The 16,497-nt window shown below is 42.4% G+C and overlaps 2 protein-coding genes across 16 annotated transcripts in view; both read left to right on the top strand.

The window, feature by feature from the left end:
- Tmem87a (transmembrane protein 87A) overlaps window positions 1-5,545 on the top strand; it is a 45,780-nt gene extending 40,235 nt beyond the window's left edge. For 8 of the 13 annotated variants that reach the window (NM_001427730.1, XM_087653601.1, XM_087653600.1 and 5 more), the window contains 3 exon segments: window positions 1,499-1,554; window positions 2,158-2,188; window positions 4,316-5,545. In NM_001427730.1, coding sequence (NP_001414659.1) covers window positions 1,499-1,554; window positions 2,158-2,188; window positions 4,316-4,357 — 129 coding nt within the window. In that variant the 3' untranslated portion in view covers window positions 4,358-5,545. 13 annotated transcript variants of the gene reach the window in all.
- A 2,846-nt stretch (window positions 5,546-8,391) lies between these two features.
- Window positions 8,392-16,497, top strand: part of Vps39 (VPS39 subunit of HOPS complex) — a 37,756-nt gene continuing 29,650 nt past the window's right edge. Inside the window, exons 1-5 of one of the 3 annotated variants that reach the window (XM_087653314.1) lie at window positions 8,392-8,612; window positions 11,389-11,454; window positions 14,490-14,522; window positions 14,992-15,056; window positions 15,744-15,786. In XM_087653314.1, coding sequence (XP_087509440.1) covers window positions 8,540-8,612; window positions 11,389-11,454; window positions 14,490-14,522; window positions 14,992-15,056; window positions 15,744-15,786 — 280 coding nt within the window. In that variant the 5' untranslated portion in view covers window positions 8,392-8,539. 3 annotated transcript variants of the gene reach the window in all.

Raw genomic sequence — 16,497 nt, 5'->3', positions numbered from 1 at the left:
TAAAACTCAAAGAAGAAAACCAGAGAGACACTACATCATACTGGGCTGCATAAAGAGATGTTTACATTTGTATCAAGCAATCCAGGCCTCAAAATCATTAAGACAGTCATCACACAGAGTTACCTCAAACCAAAAAGCTGCTGTATGGTAGAGCAAACAGTCAACAGGAGTGAGTGCACAACCCCAGAGTGAGAGACAACATGGCTAACGTGTATAAGGAACTTAAAATAAGTAGCAGGAAAACATGCTGATTAAAAGGGGGCAAAGGCATTAAATAGAAATCCTCACAGGAAGACATTACAAATGTACGTTTTTAAAATGCTCACCACAGATAATCAAGAAATGCAAAGTAAAACCACAGTGAGCTGTCACTTCTGTGCTCTGCTGAATGTAGGTTAGTGTGGAGAATTCCTGAAAAATCAAAGTAAAGCTACTTACTTACTCTGTGACCTCGTAATCCTGCTTTTGGCCATGCAGTCATAGGTCTGTGCTGAAAGGATGCCTGTGTTTCCAGGCTAGTTGTTGCAGCCTCAAGAGTGAATCAGTTAAGATTCACTCACTGAACCTGCTGTATGCTTGTGCCTTAATCCCAGCACCCAGTGAGAGGCAGGCAGATCTCTGAGTTCAAGGCCAGCCAACCAGGGCTACACAGAGAAACACTGTCTTAAGAACAAACATGTTTCATTCAGTGGATCACTTAATTAAGTGTGTAAATGCCCAGTCAAATACCATTTATTCTTAAAATAGAAGGAAATCCTGACACTCTAAGGAACTGGTGAACTAGAACACAGTTTGTTAAATAAGCCAAAGCCCAGAAAAACAATTTGTGAAGTAATAATGTTGAAGTTACAGGAAAAGACTGAGTGGTAGTTGGAACAGGGATTTGTAGGCACAATGTTACTGTGCACTATGTAAAAATCATTCTTGTGTTATTCAAATGTTGAGTTCTGTGCCCCCATATCTGGTTGCAGTCCTTATTCTGATAATCTTCTATCTCAATGTTGTGTAAACATTGCTTTCCAATTATTCCCTGATTGGTCAATAAAGAGCTGATCAGCCAATGAATGAGAGGAAGGGAGGGGAAATGATCTAGGGAACAGAGAAAGCTATAGAATGCAAGTTATCTCGGGAATTAAGGCTGGAAGAGAGCTAGATTTGGTTAGAGGATTCAAATAGATTAATACTGGTCAGTTGTGCCATAAAGCTGTTAAATAAATAAAACAGTCCAGTCTCGATTATTTGGGAACTAGCCAAGTTAAGAGAAAACTGTAACATTTATAAATTAACACTAATGGGATACTAGGGAGATGTTAGTCAAAGGTATTTGAAGAAAAGAGTTTAATAGAATTTCCTATCAGCCTCATTTGTTATATATGTGTGCTATGTAGGATAACAAAAGTTTGCTAAGAAAATAAAGGTCTAATGAATTCAGATCTATTCTTGAGATATGTTATCTATTGGAATGTTTTAGTAATAACTGGTATTTATATGTTCTCAGCAGGAAGATGATTTGAAGTGGGTAGAAGAAAATGTTCCTTCTTCCGTGACTGATGTGTAAGTTTTTGAATTATTACCTTAAGAATCATATTTCAGTATTAGTGTTACTTTATTATTGTTTTCAGTAGGTAAACTGAGGAGAAATCTAGTGAGAATATAGAATATCAAGGAATGCTTTATATATTAGGAGTAACACAAAAACAAAAATAATTGGGACTACTCATTTGAATGATATTTCTATTTAGAAAGATTTAGCTCGGGGCTGGGGATTTAGCTCAGTGGTAGAGCGCTTGCCTAGGAAGCGCAAGGCCCTGGGTTCGGTCCCCAGCTCCGAAAAAAAGAACCAAAAAAAAAAAAAAAAAGAAAGATTTAGCTCTAGGTCAGCCTAAAATCCATAGGCTAGTTCTTTTTAAATTTCTAAATTTCTTCTTGGAGTTATAATGTTAATGAGACATTGACCCTGCCACTCTGTAGAATATGTTTTATTCTTTCTTTATAACTTGAATAATTCTGATTATTTTTATTTGCTTTTATCTTAAAAGAGGTACAAATCTTAGCTAAGTTGTAAAAAAAAAAAAAAAAGCTTTTAAGTTTTATTAGTTATTCTAGTGTCCTTCACGAAAAGTTTGTGACCTTATTTAATATTATGTTTCTCTGCAGAGCACTTCCGGCCTTGCTGGACTCAGATGAGGTTAGTGATCAAATCATGGACTTTATCTCAGTTGATCTGGTAGCTAAATAGCCACGCATGAGTTCTCCATTGACGAAATATCCTATCTGTGTACTGATGTATGGACTGGTTTGGCTGAAAAAGATAGGAATGGGCATTCAAAGATTCCTTCTATATTTCTGTGTGTACATAGTCCCTTTTCCTGTGTTACGTGGTCAGACTTCTGAATATTTTTCATTTAAAAGTTGAGTAACAAGCCAGGTATGGTGATGCTTACCATTAATCCCAGCACTCAGACAGAGGCAGACAGATCTCTGAGTTCAGGGCCAGCTTGGTCTATAGTGTGAGTCTGAGACAGCCAGGGCTACACAGAGAACCCTTGTCTTGAAAAACAAACAAACAAAGCTGGCTAACAGACGCTGAACTCTACTTTGTAGTTCTTTTGTCTTTAAGAAATTTAACTTTATCCTACTCTCATCTTGGCAAACTGGGAATAGTGTTGAGAAAGGAGTATAGTAGATCAGAACAAATGATGTTATATATGATTAGTATCTCTAATATCTATGCTGATTTTAAATCTTTTTTTTCCCTTTAAATTTTGTCTTTTAAATTTTATTTTCTGTGCGTGGGTGTTTCTGCTGCATGTGTGTCTGCACCACTTGCATGTCTGGTGCCTCAGAGTGCAGAGGAAGACATTGGATCCCCTAGAACTGCAGCTACAGGAGGTTGTTGGTCAGCACGTGGGTGCTGGGGACTGAATCAGGTCTCCTGAAAGAACTGCTTGTTCTCCTGCTGAACCTTCTCTCCAGCTGAAGGTTTTAGTCTTACTGTGGCTTCATATAGTCCATTGAGAAGCACTTTCGTGGTCTTATTGTGGCCTAGGCTTATGGAACTAACTACATTCATTTTTTGAATGTTAGGGTGTTCTGATCATTGTAACAAAGTGTTTTAGGAACATCTCACCAGATTTTGACTCATTGTGTTAAACTGACTCCAAAACAATTTGTTGATTTCTCACTGGCCTGCTGTACTGCACTATAAAAATGTCAAATTCTTTAGCTGTTCTGTCCATTGAAACAGTGAAAACTCTACCTTTCCAGTCTGAATTGCTCCACTCAACACTTTGGTTTCCAGGTTTCATTCTTAAGATTCCTGTATCTTTCTTGAGGTCTTCCTCTGCTTTCTGTTTGCTGTCAGTGGCCTCCCTTGGCCTCTGCTCTCCAGCTGTACTATGTTCCATAGGACACCACCTATGGCATACATGGTTATTACTGTGCTTTGGGGCATTGATTTCACCCTTCAACATTTGCCTTTGTGGAAAAAACTGCAGGTAACCATAATGGCTACCACAATCCCCTTTATGTGGTAGGAAACACAAAATTCAGCATCCTTACAATTTTTGTTTGTTTTTCTTTTCCAAGACAGGGTTTCTCTGTATAGCCTTGGCTGTCCTGGAACTTACTTTATAGACCAGATCCACCTGTCTCTGCCCTCCAAGTGCTGGGATTAAAGATGTGCACTACTTTGCCTGAAACCTTGCCATTTTAGCCATTTTATTTTATTGTGCAGTCCTTGTGCGTGTGTGTGTGTGTGTGTGTGTGTGTGTGTGTGTGTGTGTAGACCAGCAGGTCTATTTTGTTACCTTCCTCTGTGTGTGTTCACCTTATTTTTTGAAACAAAGTCTCTCATTGAATCTGCACCTTTTTATTTTTGTATTATTCTATGCATATAAGTGTTTTTCTGCATATATAATAAGTACATCATGTGCATGGCCTGAAGGCCATGTACCATCATGTGCATGTACCTGGCCAGAGGGCCAGAAGGTACACCGACTCATATGCCAGCGTTTAGTTAAAATAGGATTCCCACACATCTACTGTACAACACTGTGCTTGTGTTTAACAATATTGTATTACACACTAAAAACCTATATACATGTTGAATTTTCTTCTGAGTTATAGTTGAGTCATTTAATCTCAGATGGGGCTTGTAATGTTTCTGAATTATCATAGATAAGTATATCTATGTAACAATTAGTATAGAAAGGTAGTTGTGAAAAGATTTGTTTGAGCCATTTATATAGAATTTATTTGGAATTTAGGCCATCTTAAGTTATTTACTTAGAATGAATCTTTCCCTCCTCCTCAGGAACGAATGATCACACACTTTGAAAGGTCGAAGATGGAGTAAACAGTAGGAAGCTGCCATTGAAGATGGCCGTACCGGGAGGAGACGGCTCGAGTGTCAGTCCTCTGCACTGCACTGCTCCATGGGAATTAAAGGAGGCAATGGCATCTTGCTCTGTTCCTTGATCTTTGTGCTTGGGAGCTGGGGAGAGGTGTCAGCCAAGAAGAACAGCTTACTGAAAACACATTCATAGGATGAGAAAAATCTACAGGCTTCTTTACATCATTGGCACCCTTCCCTCCCAAACCCCATCATGGCTGTTTTTGCAAGCTATATGTTGTCCCTGAACTTTTATTCTGTTGTTTAATCTGTCAGACTAGGAAGTTTAAAGTTTATAAAAGGACTGTGTCATTTACACCATAGTTTGTCATCTCTAGGAGCAACTGCCTGTGGTTTTATTTATTTAGGAAGTTGTATTGGTAATGGAGAAATTATCCTTTATTTTTGAGTTTCCTGGGAAGTCAAGATTACATCTTGCAGAAGTAGTTTGAGGGAAATAGGCCCTTTTGAGTTAAGGAACCATAGATCTATCAGTGACCAAAAAGGGGGGTGGGGGAGGGGGAGAGAAAGTTACATGTGATTCAAAATCAAGTGCAATTTTGTTTACAAATGGTGTATATTAAAGATTTTTCTATTTCAGATGTGCTTTAAAGAGAAATATTAGCTTAACTCTTCTGACATCTGATATTATGACACATCCCATTGCTGGCAATGTGGTGCACACTTTAAAACTTTTAACTCCATTTTAGTCAGCCTCCAAGGGCAGCATTGCAGTCGCAGGCAATGCTTGGTTTGCCTTCATGCCATTCTTTGGGATTACACTAGATGCCGAGAGGCACTCTGTTTCAGTGCTGTGATTACTTACCCTGCAAAAGGGGTTATCCTGCTTCAGAAGGGGGAGCTTAGAGAAGGAGCAGGTCCCGTTGCTTTACAAGCAGTTATTCTTGCATGAAGTGCTTTGGAGGCCCTAGACTGCTGCTTTCTTTGTTTTTTTGTTTTGTTTTTTTTTTAAGATTGGTGGTTCTAGTATCTGGTGTTGGCTTAGAGACTGCTTATAGCATCACCAGGTGATGGGATTCACTTGAAGCACTGTATTTCAGTTTTAATGGTTTTATCCAGTTTTGCCTTCCCTAAATTTTTGTTCTACATGAAAAGTTCATGCCACTTTTTAATATAAAAATTTTAACAAAACTGGTGTCTTTCTTGTTTATTTCAAATTTTCTCTGCACACCCGTCTTTCAGACTCCAATAGAGACATTTCTTTCTATGGCTTTTAATCCAGATTATCTTATTTTCTGTTGAAACATGTGACCACAATTTAAAATAACTCCTACTGTTTGTTCCAAAAGCAGAAAAGGAAAGGGTTTGTTTCAGGTCCTATCATAATCCATCATTGAGAACAGCCAAGGCAGGGGCTAAAGCAGAGGCTATGGAGAAACACTGCCCAGAACAGCCTGCCCAGGAGTGCCAGGAGGTTGGGCTTCCCACATCATTATTAGTCAGGAAAATGCCCCCAAAGACTTGCCTACAGTCTAATCAGATAGAGACACAGCTTGTGTCAGGTTGATAAAAAGCTAACCAGCACACCATAGTAAAATGTTAATAGCATTTAGGGAACACTTCTCTACAGCTTTTTGCTATGGTGGCTTTTTTGAAATCTACATTAGGGAAATGAGGTATATTCTGAAAGTAATTCATTATCAGTGGCTGGTGGCATCGTGTGCGCTGTCGCAGGTAAAACTTAGCAGATGGAATAATTATTACAATGCAGCAGGGTAGTGGGTCCTGTGGTTTTTAGAGTGCTTTGATGCTGATTGGAGACTTAGGAAAAAGAAATCTGCTATGTAAAAAGCAGAAATCTAACACATAGTTTATAGCCTTGGGTCTGACATTATGTTATTAGGATTGGTTACATAATGTGACTGAAGGACATAGAAGGTAATTTGATTGGGTGGTGTTGATCTATTCCTTTCTTGGAATTTAATATTGGTCTTGGTCCTTGTATCTTGAACTCAAAGTATTAGACTGTTTCATAACATGATAGTTGGCATTCTAACATTTCAAGAAAAGACTTTTAATTAGAAATTGTGTGTCTAACCATTTGACAATTTACTTCTATTTGATTATCTGAACATTAGCTGATAAAGATAGGACAAACAGTGCTCCTTACATATGAAAAAAACTGATCCTGTATAAAAAGTAAAATTTCCAGGACCCAGTTCTCTGGATGTCATAGCATACCCATCCTTTTAGAATTTTGCATTAAACTCAAATGCCTAAGTTTATGCCATAACTGAATACTTTACTATAGGTCATGTGTGCAGCTTAAGTTGGGTGGGTTTTTAATTCTCCAAGTGGAATAAAGTTGCCCTCAAGCATTAAGGACCCATGAGAATAAAGAGCTATGTCACTTGCTTTCCTAAAATGATTATTAGAACCTAAGACAGTATGGGAGAATCCGGTTACTACAACTATGATCGCCAATTTCAAATCTCTCCCAAAGGTTAGTGAATGAACTCTCGGGCATATAGAGCCTGTGGCTAGATGCATGGAAGCAAGGATAGGTGTGAGTGCCATTCAACACAAAATTTTAAGCTTTCTTAAACAGAAGACTCATTTATTTTTGTAACTCAACTTTGTATTTCTCAAGTAAACTCTACATGACTACATTGTGTCCAATGTGTCAAAAGGCTCGGCATGATTTGAACTCTGCTACTTGCAATGTGATCTCAAGGATCAGTAGTATCAGCATACCAGAAGTTTATTCACAGTGCTCAGTTAAGGATCTTGTTCTGGTTCTCTTGAGTCAATGCACATTTTAGTAATGTGTCCAGGTGACTCATAAGTACATTAAGAAGCACTGGCCCAGGAGGATAGGACGACTCAGTCGGTGAAGTGCTTACCACACAAGCATGAGGATCTGGGTTTGGATCCATGGCCACCATGTGACAAAGCTGGTGCCCTTGCACTGAGACTGGAGACACTAACTGTAAAACAGGCAGATGTGTCTCAAAAGCAAGAGCAAACAAAAACACAGACCCTTTCTCACAAATTATAACGTGGAAACCAACTGAGGAAGACATCTGACCTCTAGCCTGAAACGTTGGTCAGTAACAGTGGCTCACCAGAAGTGTTTACCAAACAAGAAGACATTTTCATCCATGTATCCAATCTTTGGGCAAGCTGCTCTAGAATCTTATCTTGCTGGTAGATTCTGAGGTTGCTTCCAAGCCTCCTCCAGTGCATACATAATACAGTCCTGTATGCAGTCCCTAGAGGATTATGCTGGGGCTAAGAAACACTAGTCTATAATGATTTTTGTATTCAACTGTATGAACTCACCTTGAGTTCATACTATTCTCCAAAGTGTGCATAAAGTTGTAATGAGGCTTGAGGCTGCATTTTTCAAGTTTCTTGTCTAGGCACTAGGAGAGAACCACATTGGTCTACGGCTTTAACAATGTAAACCTAAGGTACAACTAAGAACTAGCTGAAATGTAGTGATGATGCTGAAGCAATCTACTGACTGGTTAGTGTGTCAGACTTGCTAGATGTTCACAAATGTAATAGGTCTTACTCTGAAAAAGGTTTAGCAGAGTATGAAAGTAAGGCCTGCAACAATCCATTTCCAGAAGAAAAAGAAAAGTCACCAAATTTCCTAAATGACATATTTCCAACCCAAGACTGACACCAAGGCAGAGGCTCCTTTTTCTTCCGCGTTTGGGTGGGCTGGTTTTTGTTTGAGACAGGACCCCATGTATCCTAGGCTGGCTTTGAACTCGCCAAGTGACTGAAGATAACTGAACCTCCTGAGTGCTGGAATATCTGGAGTGTGCCACCTCTCCTGGCACCCAACCCAGTGAGCTAAATTCCTACTCGGCGCAAGATCTTCACTAAGTTGACTGCCTAGGACGACCCTAAGATTAAGATCTGTTTCCCTCCTACCACAAACACCGAGAGACTCTGGGCAGTTTGCATGGATGGAAACTCGGGGTGGAGGGGCGGAGCTTCTGCGGCGGAAGGGGCGGGCTTAAGGCAGCAGGAAGTCCGGCGGCAAGGATGGAGGTGTTGCTGAAGGCCCTGTAAGCGGGGTCCCTGGTGGGATCCGGGTCTTCCCTGTTTTCTTGGTCAGCAGGCTCCTCCCAGTAGCAGGGGCGGGACGGCAGCGGCGAAGCTCCCGCAGCCATGCATGACGCTTTTGAGCCGGTGCCGATCCTGGAGAAGCTTCCACTGCAGATTGACTGCCTGGCTGCCTGGGGTGAGCCGCGGGGCCTCGGGCCAGGGAGGCGGTGACCCCTCGCGCCAAGCTGGAGAGTGGCAAGGCGTCTGACAGTGTGGGTGGGCTCCGGACGCAGGTTGTCAGAGAGGGCGGACGTGATAGGACTGTCCACCCGGGTGGCTTGCGCGATCGCAAGGAAGGACAGTCCATTTGTGAACGTTCGTTTCTCTCTTGTGCGCTGTGCAGTTGGAAGCTAAGGTCGCTTTATTATTATTTGTGCCCTATTGGGGCCCATTTTGATTCCCAAGAAGTCTTGAGTGGAAAGGGCAAAGCCTACCAGGGGCTTCAACTTGTTAAATGGTTGTGGTGTTCTCTAGGCGAAAGACACGTTAGTACCGTATGCTTCAGAACATTTAGTGTTTACTTAGTTTATTTTTCCTTTCAGTAGATAGCTCACACACTCACTCACTCTAAGTGATTGACTGCCGTATGTTGTGAGGAGCCCAAGTTACCTGACTGAAATGGAAGAGCATCATAACAGACTGCTGTGAAACCTAATCCATACGACCTTGTATACCTTTTCTTGGGATAGACTAATGCAGAAAACAAGGTCAGCATCCTTCGTGTGTTCTGGAGTTCAAGAATGTAAATCTTGGCTCTCGGGCTACATTGAGTGCTTTTCCACGAATTGTTATTACCCATAACAACCCCCAAAGGCTAAGTAAAAATAATTCAGTCTTTTCTATTAATGAACATTACCTTGATATCAAGGGCCCATACAAAGGTAAAGTTCAGAATCTTTACATAGAGTTTACACTGAGTAAGGTACCGTGGTGGACTGCGTGGAAATGCTGATAGTGAGCAGTGTGCTGAACACCTATTGATAGCACTATCCAGCCATCCTTGCAGGTCCTGTGTGGACTCCTCAGAGGGATTCAGATCTTTGTTTTACTCTGTGCTCCTCCTCTTTGAGCAGCCCCTAACCTCTGTAAAATAGTACCCCCGCTGTAAATGGATGCGGTCCTTCTGATTAGGGAGAGAATAGAACACAGTTTCCTACAGACGTCTCAAGAAAACTTCATTTCCTGCAGGAAAGTGGCTCTCCATAGAAAATAGTACATGGGATTCATTTCTTTCTTGTTTCATCAAATGTGTATTAGATACCTACCTGTACCATTGTCTCCGCCACAGACAGGAATGCAAGGATGAATGAGAGATGGCATCTGTGTACCCAGAACACTGTGGGGAACAAAAGCATGAGGACAGGTTATGACACCGGGTACATGATGCCAGACTTCAACATGCAGGGCAGGTATTCAGTTGAGTCTAAGACACACATCCAAGCGATGTGAATGTAGCTGCTTGCCACATGCTTGCCTTAGCTTGCCACAACCCTTGACTCTGCTCCTCTGAGAGAGACTCATTGACTCCATATTGTCAGAGGAAAGAGTCCAGTAGCTCAGCTTCTCAAGAACAGCTTTGAAGTGATAAGGAGCTTTTGTCCTGCTTTGACCCCTCACCAAACAGAGGAAACGCCATCTCCTAGGTTACTAAGGCTCTGTTGGAGTACAGGAAGATTGTTTACTTTCAGGCTTTAGATAATTAGCAATTATTGCCGCTTCTAGCCATTGCCCCTTTTGAGTGTGTTGGTCTCTTACCTGGCGAGTTCATCTAGGGATCAGAACATGACGGACCAGACAGAATTTAAGCTGGAAAACGGGTATAATCCATCTCTCTTCTGGGCAACAGACATGAGGACACTGATGGGCTCCCTGAATCCCAGTTCTATAGTCCAACTGCCCTTTTAGCATTGGGATGTCCAATAGCATGACCCTAACAGAGACAATTTTGGGGTTTTGGTTTCTTTAAAAAACAAAACACAGAAATATGGGGATATGTTTTTGTTTTAACCCCAGGTGTGTGGTAATGGAGTTGCTTCAGGGTATCCACTGTATGATTTGCCTTGTGCAGGGGTGTGATTTTGCCTTTGGTCCTACAATTGTGTAACGTTTGGAATTCTGGGGACTTTTCAGAGGGTGTATAAATGGTAGGGCCCCTGGAATTCTGGGGATTTTTCAGAGGGTGTATAAATGGTAGGGCCCCAAGAGGCAGGGTGAATTATTGTTTGGTGGTTGGTTGCTGTCTGTCTCAGTGCAAGCAAGGAAGAAAACAGAAGACACTAGTTATCCTGAAGGCAAAGATCACACTTGCCTCAGGGAACCCAGTGCCCCAATCAGCAGGATGCCCCCAATTAGCAGGAAGTAATCTATCAATAATGTCACCTCCTTTCTATCCTTTTTCTCTCCTGTCTAGTGTTAGTGGGTTGAAAGGATGGAAGAAAAAGGGTAGAAAAAGGTGGAAGAGAGAAGAACCCACCAAGTTGTAAAGGACAAACTATACCCCCTTCCCCTTGTCCCCCTAAACTTAATTTTAAACAATGGAGCCAAGGACATTTCCTATCTGCCAATGTCTCTAGCCTAAAATAGCCTTGCTTGGCAGCCTAGGCTGGTTTAAACTCACTGAAGTCCTCCTGCCTTAGTGGTCCCATTGCTAGGGTTGTACATACAAATACCATGTCCGGCAAAATAGTGTTTCTTCTTTGTTTCATTTTCTGACTTCCTCCTCCTCCTCCTCCCCCCCTACCTTTGTTGCCCCCCCACCCTACCCCCACTCTGAGACTTTAACCCAGGGTTTTCATGTCTCACACTAGGAGGTGCTCTGCTGCCGAGTTACAGATCCATCCTCCTCAGATACCCGAGTTAAAGACAGAGGGTTTTAACAAAAACTAATCCCCTTCCTTTGGGCTCTTTTCTAGAGGAATGGCTTCTTGTTGGAACCAAGCAAGGGCATCTTCTTCTCTACAGGATTCGGAAGGATGTTGGTGAGTGTCACACTGAGCAACAGCTGGTTTGTGATGTGAAGGAATGCTCAACTAGTTAGCTTTACTAGTTAGCTAGTGTGCGGGTGTGAAAACAGATTCTTGGCCATAAAGGGGTGACTAGGAAAGGGCATAAAGCCATAAAGCAATAGTAGGCTCGAGAAGACTTTCAGAACGGAAGAACTTTGTCACTAATAATGTAGAATAATAACTAAAGTATTTGAAATATATTCTGTCAAAGACTATCCCTTTCCTGGTTTTATGTCTGTACTCTTCTTAAGGAAACTAGACGTCAGGGAGACTGGAGAGCGCCTGACTGCAACATGTGCCATGCAGCCCTGTCAACCATGCACGTGCATGTGTGCGTGCGTGCGTGTGTGCGTGCATGAGTGTGATGTCTTCATGTCTATCTGTGATTATGTATACATACATACATACCCGATCTCCTAGAGCTGGAGTTATAGGTTGTCAGCTGGCAGACATGGATGCTGGGAAGTAAACTCACGCCCCCTGTAAGAGTAGCAAGTGCTCTGGACCATGGACCATCTCTCCAGCCCCAGCAAGTACATCGTTTTCAAGCTACTCCCTATTCCCTTCGTAACTTAGGTTAAGAGTGAAACAGTCTTTCAAGCCAGGTGTGGTGACTTCATGCCTCTAATTGCAGCATGTAGAAAGCTGAGGCAGGAGGATTGCTGCAAATTCAAGACTAGCCTGGACTACATAGTTAGTTTCAGGTATGCAGGCCCATGGCTGTCTCGGGAAAATGTATGTATGCTGTTGAAGTATGAGGTGCACTGACTGATTTTTTTTTTCATGGTATATTAAGTTTTACCCGAAAGACTAGATTTTCAGACCCCTTGGGATATTGAGTTAAATTTTCTTGTTAGCTTTCCTTTTTCATTTGTTTTCTTTTTTGTTTGTTTGTTTGTTTTTGAGACAGTCTTGCTATGTAACCCTTGCCGTTCTGAACTCACATTGTAGATCAGGTTGGCCTCAAACTCACAGAGATCCACCTGCCTTTGCCTCTCAAGTGCTGGGATTAAAGGTGTTTGCCACTGTGCCTGGCTGTGTGTGGGTTTTTGTTTTGTTTTGTTTTTTCTTTTCTTTTTTATCCGGAGCTGGGGACCGAACCCAGGGCCTTGCGCTTGATAGGCAAGAGCTCTACCACTGAGCTAAATCTCCAACCCTTGTTTTGTTTTTAATGAAGTCACTCAAAGGCACACAGCTGGCAGTCTGGTAGGGTTGGCCGTAAGTTATAAAGCTAGAGCTTTCAACAGGAAGTAAGAGTTGTAGCCAGCCGATGCCTACCCCATAGGCTTGCTGCCTTTCGGACCTTAGGTTATTTTTTAACTCACCCAGCATTTATCTGACAAGCTGTGACAAAGGCTTTCCCATGCTGCATGCTTGAGAAAGGAAAACTGAACAGGAGGCAGATGGCGACATGGGGAATTTGGGAAGAGGAGGGAAAGCAGGAGGAGGGGGGTGTGCAAAGGTGATTCCAGGCAGAGGTGCCTCGGATGAGGCGTGACCACAGGCAGCTGCAGGAACATCCAGGAAAGACATGTCAGGGAGACATTTCACTCCTTCCTGTCACAAGGCAGTTGCCAAGAGGGGTGGCCAAGAGATCTCAGGGTTCTGCTCTCAGGCTCTCTAGCACTGAGCCAGGGTCGCTTTAGTGGCCGTCACCAGCTTCTGAAACCTGCTCTAGATACCCAGATTGCTACCGCCCCTCTTCTTAGAGTGAACCAACTTCCCATCTACTGCCATTTGAAAGAACCTGGAGGGTCTCTCTCCACACATGTCCAGACACATAGGGAGCTCATCTTCTAGCTTCCCCTTGACACAGAGTAGCCTCAAGCTCCACAGTCCACAACTGGAATGGCCAGTGAGCACCTGGCTCTGTGAAGCACGAGACCAGGCCTGGCCAAGCTCTGGAGACCCTGAGGTCTTCTTGTTCTTAAAGATTTGTCCTTGAGGTTGGGAATGACAGTAATGCCTGTGTTGTTAAATATTACAGAATGGAATATGCTATTATTTGGAAAATTTGTGACTTGGTGAAACTATTTTTCCAGATGTTAGTGCATAAAGTTTCAAATCATGCCACCCAATGCATCAGACAGATCGAGGCTCTTAATGTAACTGAATGAGCAGTTCATTGGTATGTCTGAGGTTGCTCCCATTCAGAGAAACCCCCTTCATCAGGTTTTGGTATATTATCAACAATGAAGATACAGTTACTTGAAAAAACAGAATATTGCTCTTTTCCATCTATGTACATGTAAGAACAGATGCTTGTCAAACACTGGCTGCTCCATCGCCACTCGAATATGATGTTGGAACCTGCCATAGTGCCACATACTTGTAATCCCAACACCTTCGGAGGCTGAAACAGAAGGACAAGCACTCCAGACCATCCTAGACTGTATAACAAGGCCCTGTTTCACAAATCATTGAGACCATCTCAAAGACAAACAAACCAACCAATGAGGGACCCAGTGAGATGGTCCAGTGGATGAAATGCTTGGCTGATTACCCAAGTTCAATCTCTGGAACCTGTGTAAGGGGAGAAGGAGAGAACCGACTCCACAAAGTTGTCCTTTGCCATGATATATGTGTATTCCTGCCCCCAGTAATAAAATAATATTAGGAAGAAATAAAAACTCATTTGGCAGTTCATGCTATATAATCCCTTCATTCAAGAGGCTGAGGCAGGAAGATTGTGGTGAATTCAAGGGCAGCCTAGGCTATGTAGTAAAATCTAGCCCACCCCTACCCCCAACGCTACAGAGTAAGGCCTTTTCTTAGAAAATATGGCAATACTAATACCAGCTCTTTGGGGTTAGTTGTGAGGTGATACAAAATACAGATTAAATCAACCCAGCACTTTGTATCTAGTCCCTGCCTCGTTGTAGTAGTTGTTGTCATTATTATAATTGCTCTCATTTTAATCAGTAACTTTTGCAGCTAAGTGTGTTCCCCCAGCAAGACGGGGCTTTATATTTTTATGGTGTTGACTGTCTTCCGCTTTTTTATAACAGTTCCAGCAGATGTAGCCTCACCTGAAAGTGGCAGTAAGTGTAGATGCATTTCCCTGCTCTAGCTTGGAGATGGTACTGTTTGCTCTGTCCTCATGGTGCAGGATGTGTTGCTGCTGGGGGTAGTTCAAGGTGCATAGACTTTGTGCTGGGTCTCAGGGCTTGGGCTGTCATGTTTGACTACCTCGCTTTACCCTCTTCCTGTGAAGCACTTGGCCAAGGTATCTTGTAGGGTAAGATACAGAGTCCAGGTACCTTGCTGCATTGGGAAACATTGTGTGCTCTTTTCTGCTGATGCCAAAGGTGCTTGAAACCCGCTGCTGTAAATCTGGTCAAAAGTCACCTACAGTATTCAGTAAAGACAGCTGCCTGTTTCAGACCTCTGACTTGTAGTCTTTCAGGTGTTCTTAAAGATTTATCAGGAATGCATATGATGTCTCATTGTATTGTTGTTTTAGATGTTTCTCTGTGTTTGGGACTACAGGGGTTTGTTTGTTTTCCATAGGTTGTAACAGGTTTGAGGTAACACTAGAGAAGTCCAATAAGAACTTTTCCAAAAAGATCCAGCAGGTAAGTGGCTATAAGAATTGTTTGGCTTCTGTGAGGCCCTGTTGTGTTAGTCTGGTTTCCAGTAGTGTAATGCAGTAACTGGAGCAGACTACTTTAGGATGAAGAGACTGACTGAGTTCACAATTCTAGAAATTCAAGACTATGGTGCTGCCAGCATCTCAGCCATGGTGAAGGCCTTATGACAGGACTCGTGCAACAAGGAAAGGTCAAATTGTCAAACAGGAGGTCAAAGATGATTCTGAAAGAGACTTGGCGTGTTCTATAGCTTTACCTCTCTTAAAAAACAATTGAAGAATCCATGAACACTAACTCACTAGACTAATTACATATCCCAGTGACCTACATATCCCACCAGGCCTTACCCCTTAACATCAGTAGCGGGGCCAGGCCCACAAATGCATCAGCTATTGGGGGGGGGTATACTGAAGCCCTAGCCAAAGCTAGAACTTGATAATGTTATTTGATTCTGAGTCTTGTCTCTCCACCCAGTTTATATAGGGAATCTCTGCCCATGGTCAAGTATCTAAATCCTCTGTCATAGCAGAAACCCTGGTTATACATAAAAATGATTCAGGTGTCTGAAACCAGTACAGACCCTTTAGTCTAATGTAGTCTTCTTGTTAAGTGAGCTTTTGTTAGACCTCACCAGAAATGTTTAATTGAGTCTAATGATTTTCTATTTTCCAGATCCATGTGGTTTCCCAGTTTAAGATTCTAGTCAGCTTGTTAGGTAAGACAAAGGACTACATTTGTTTCATGTGCTAATTCAGCAGTAGGTTACAGTGAACTGGTATCTTCCAAACAGTTACAGCAGGGCATGTGGGTGATAAAGACAGCATCTGCCATGAACCTGAGCTCTGTTCTTCAAGGTTCTCTATTCAGTGGTCAACATGCCAAAATTTATAAAGTAAATGGTGATGCAGATTGCGACAGTGTTGTGGGATCTGAGGAGTGGGAAGGACTGACGCACTTTCCACAGGAAGAGAGAAGTAGGCAGAAGCTCCCTGACTGGCAAGGAACAACTTAAGCCAGACCATCACGTGGCAGTAGGTGTTCCTTGTGGCCTGACTTAGGACACGTGGTGAAGAATGGCCTGAAATTAAGCAAGAGGCTGGTGGGGCCAGAACTGTTCGAGCCCTCGCTTGCAAAGCCATAGTTTTATACAAGGCAGCCACAGAGTCTGGAGACTAGAACCTTATCTCAGGCCTGTGCTATTAATCCAGAGGCTTAAATAGCAGAATCACTTTGTATTTAGTTCCTGGGTCTACAGTTAAAAAATAACACACTAAGTCTTCACCATAGGAAGCAGCTCTAATTCAGATGTCCTGGTAGTCCTTCTGCTCAATTTTGGTTACCTGTGGTCAACTGTAAATGAAAAAGGGCTGGCAGTAAGATATTCTGAGAGACGGCACTCACGTGCTGGTGCTGTTGGGGTATAATT

This window comes from Rattus norvegicus, chromosome 3 (assembly GCF_021556685.1).
Source record: "Rattus norvegicus strain SHRSP/BbbUtx chromosome 3, alternate assembly SHRSP_T2T, whole genome shotgun sequence".
NCBI lineage: Eukaryota > Metazoa > Chordata > Mammalia > Rodentia > Muridae > Rattus > Rattus norvegicus.
This window is presented reverse-complemented; position numbering and strand designations above follow the sequence as displayed.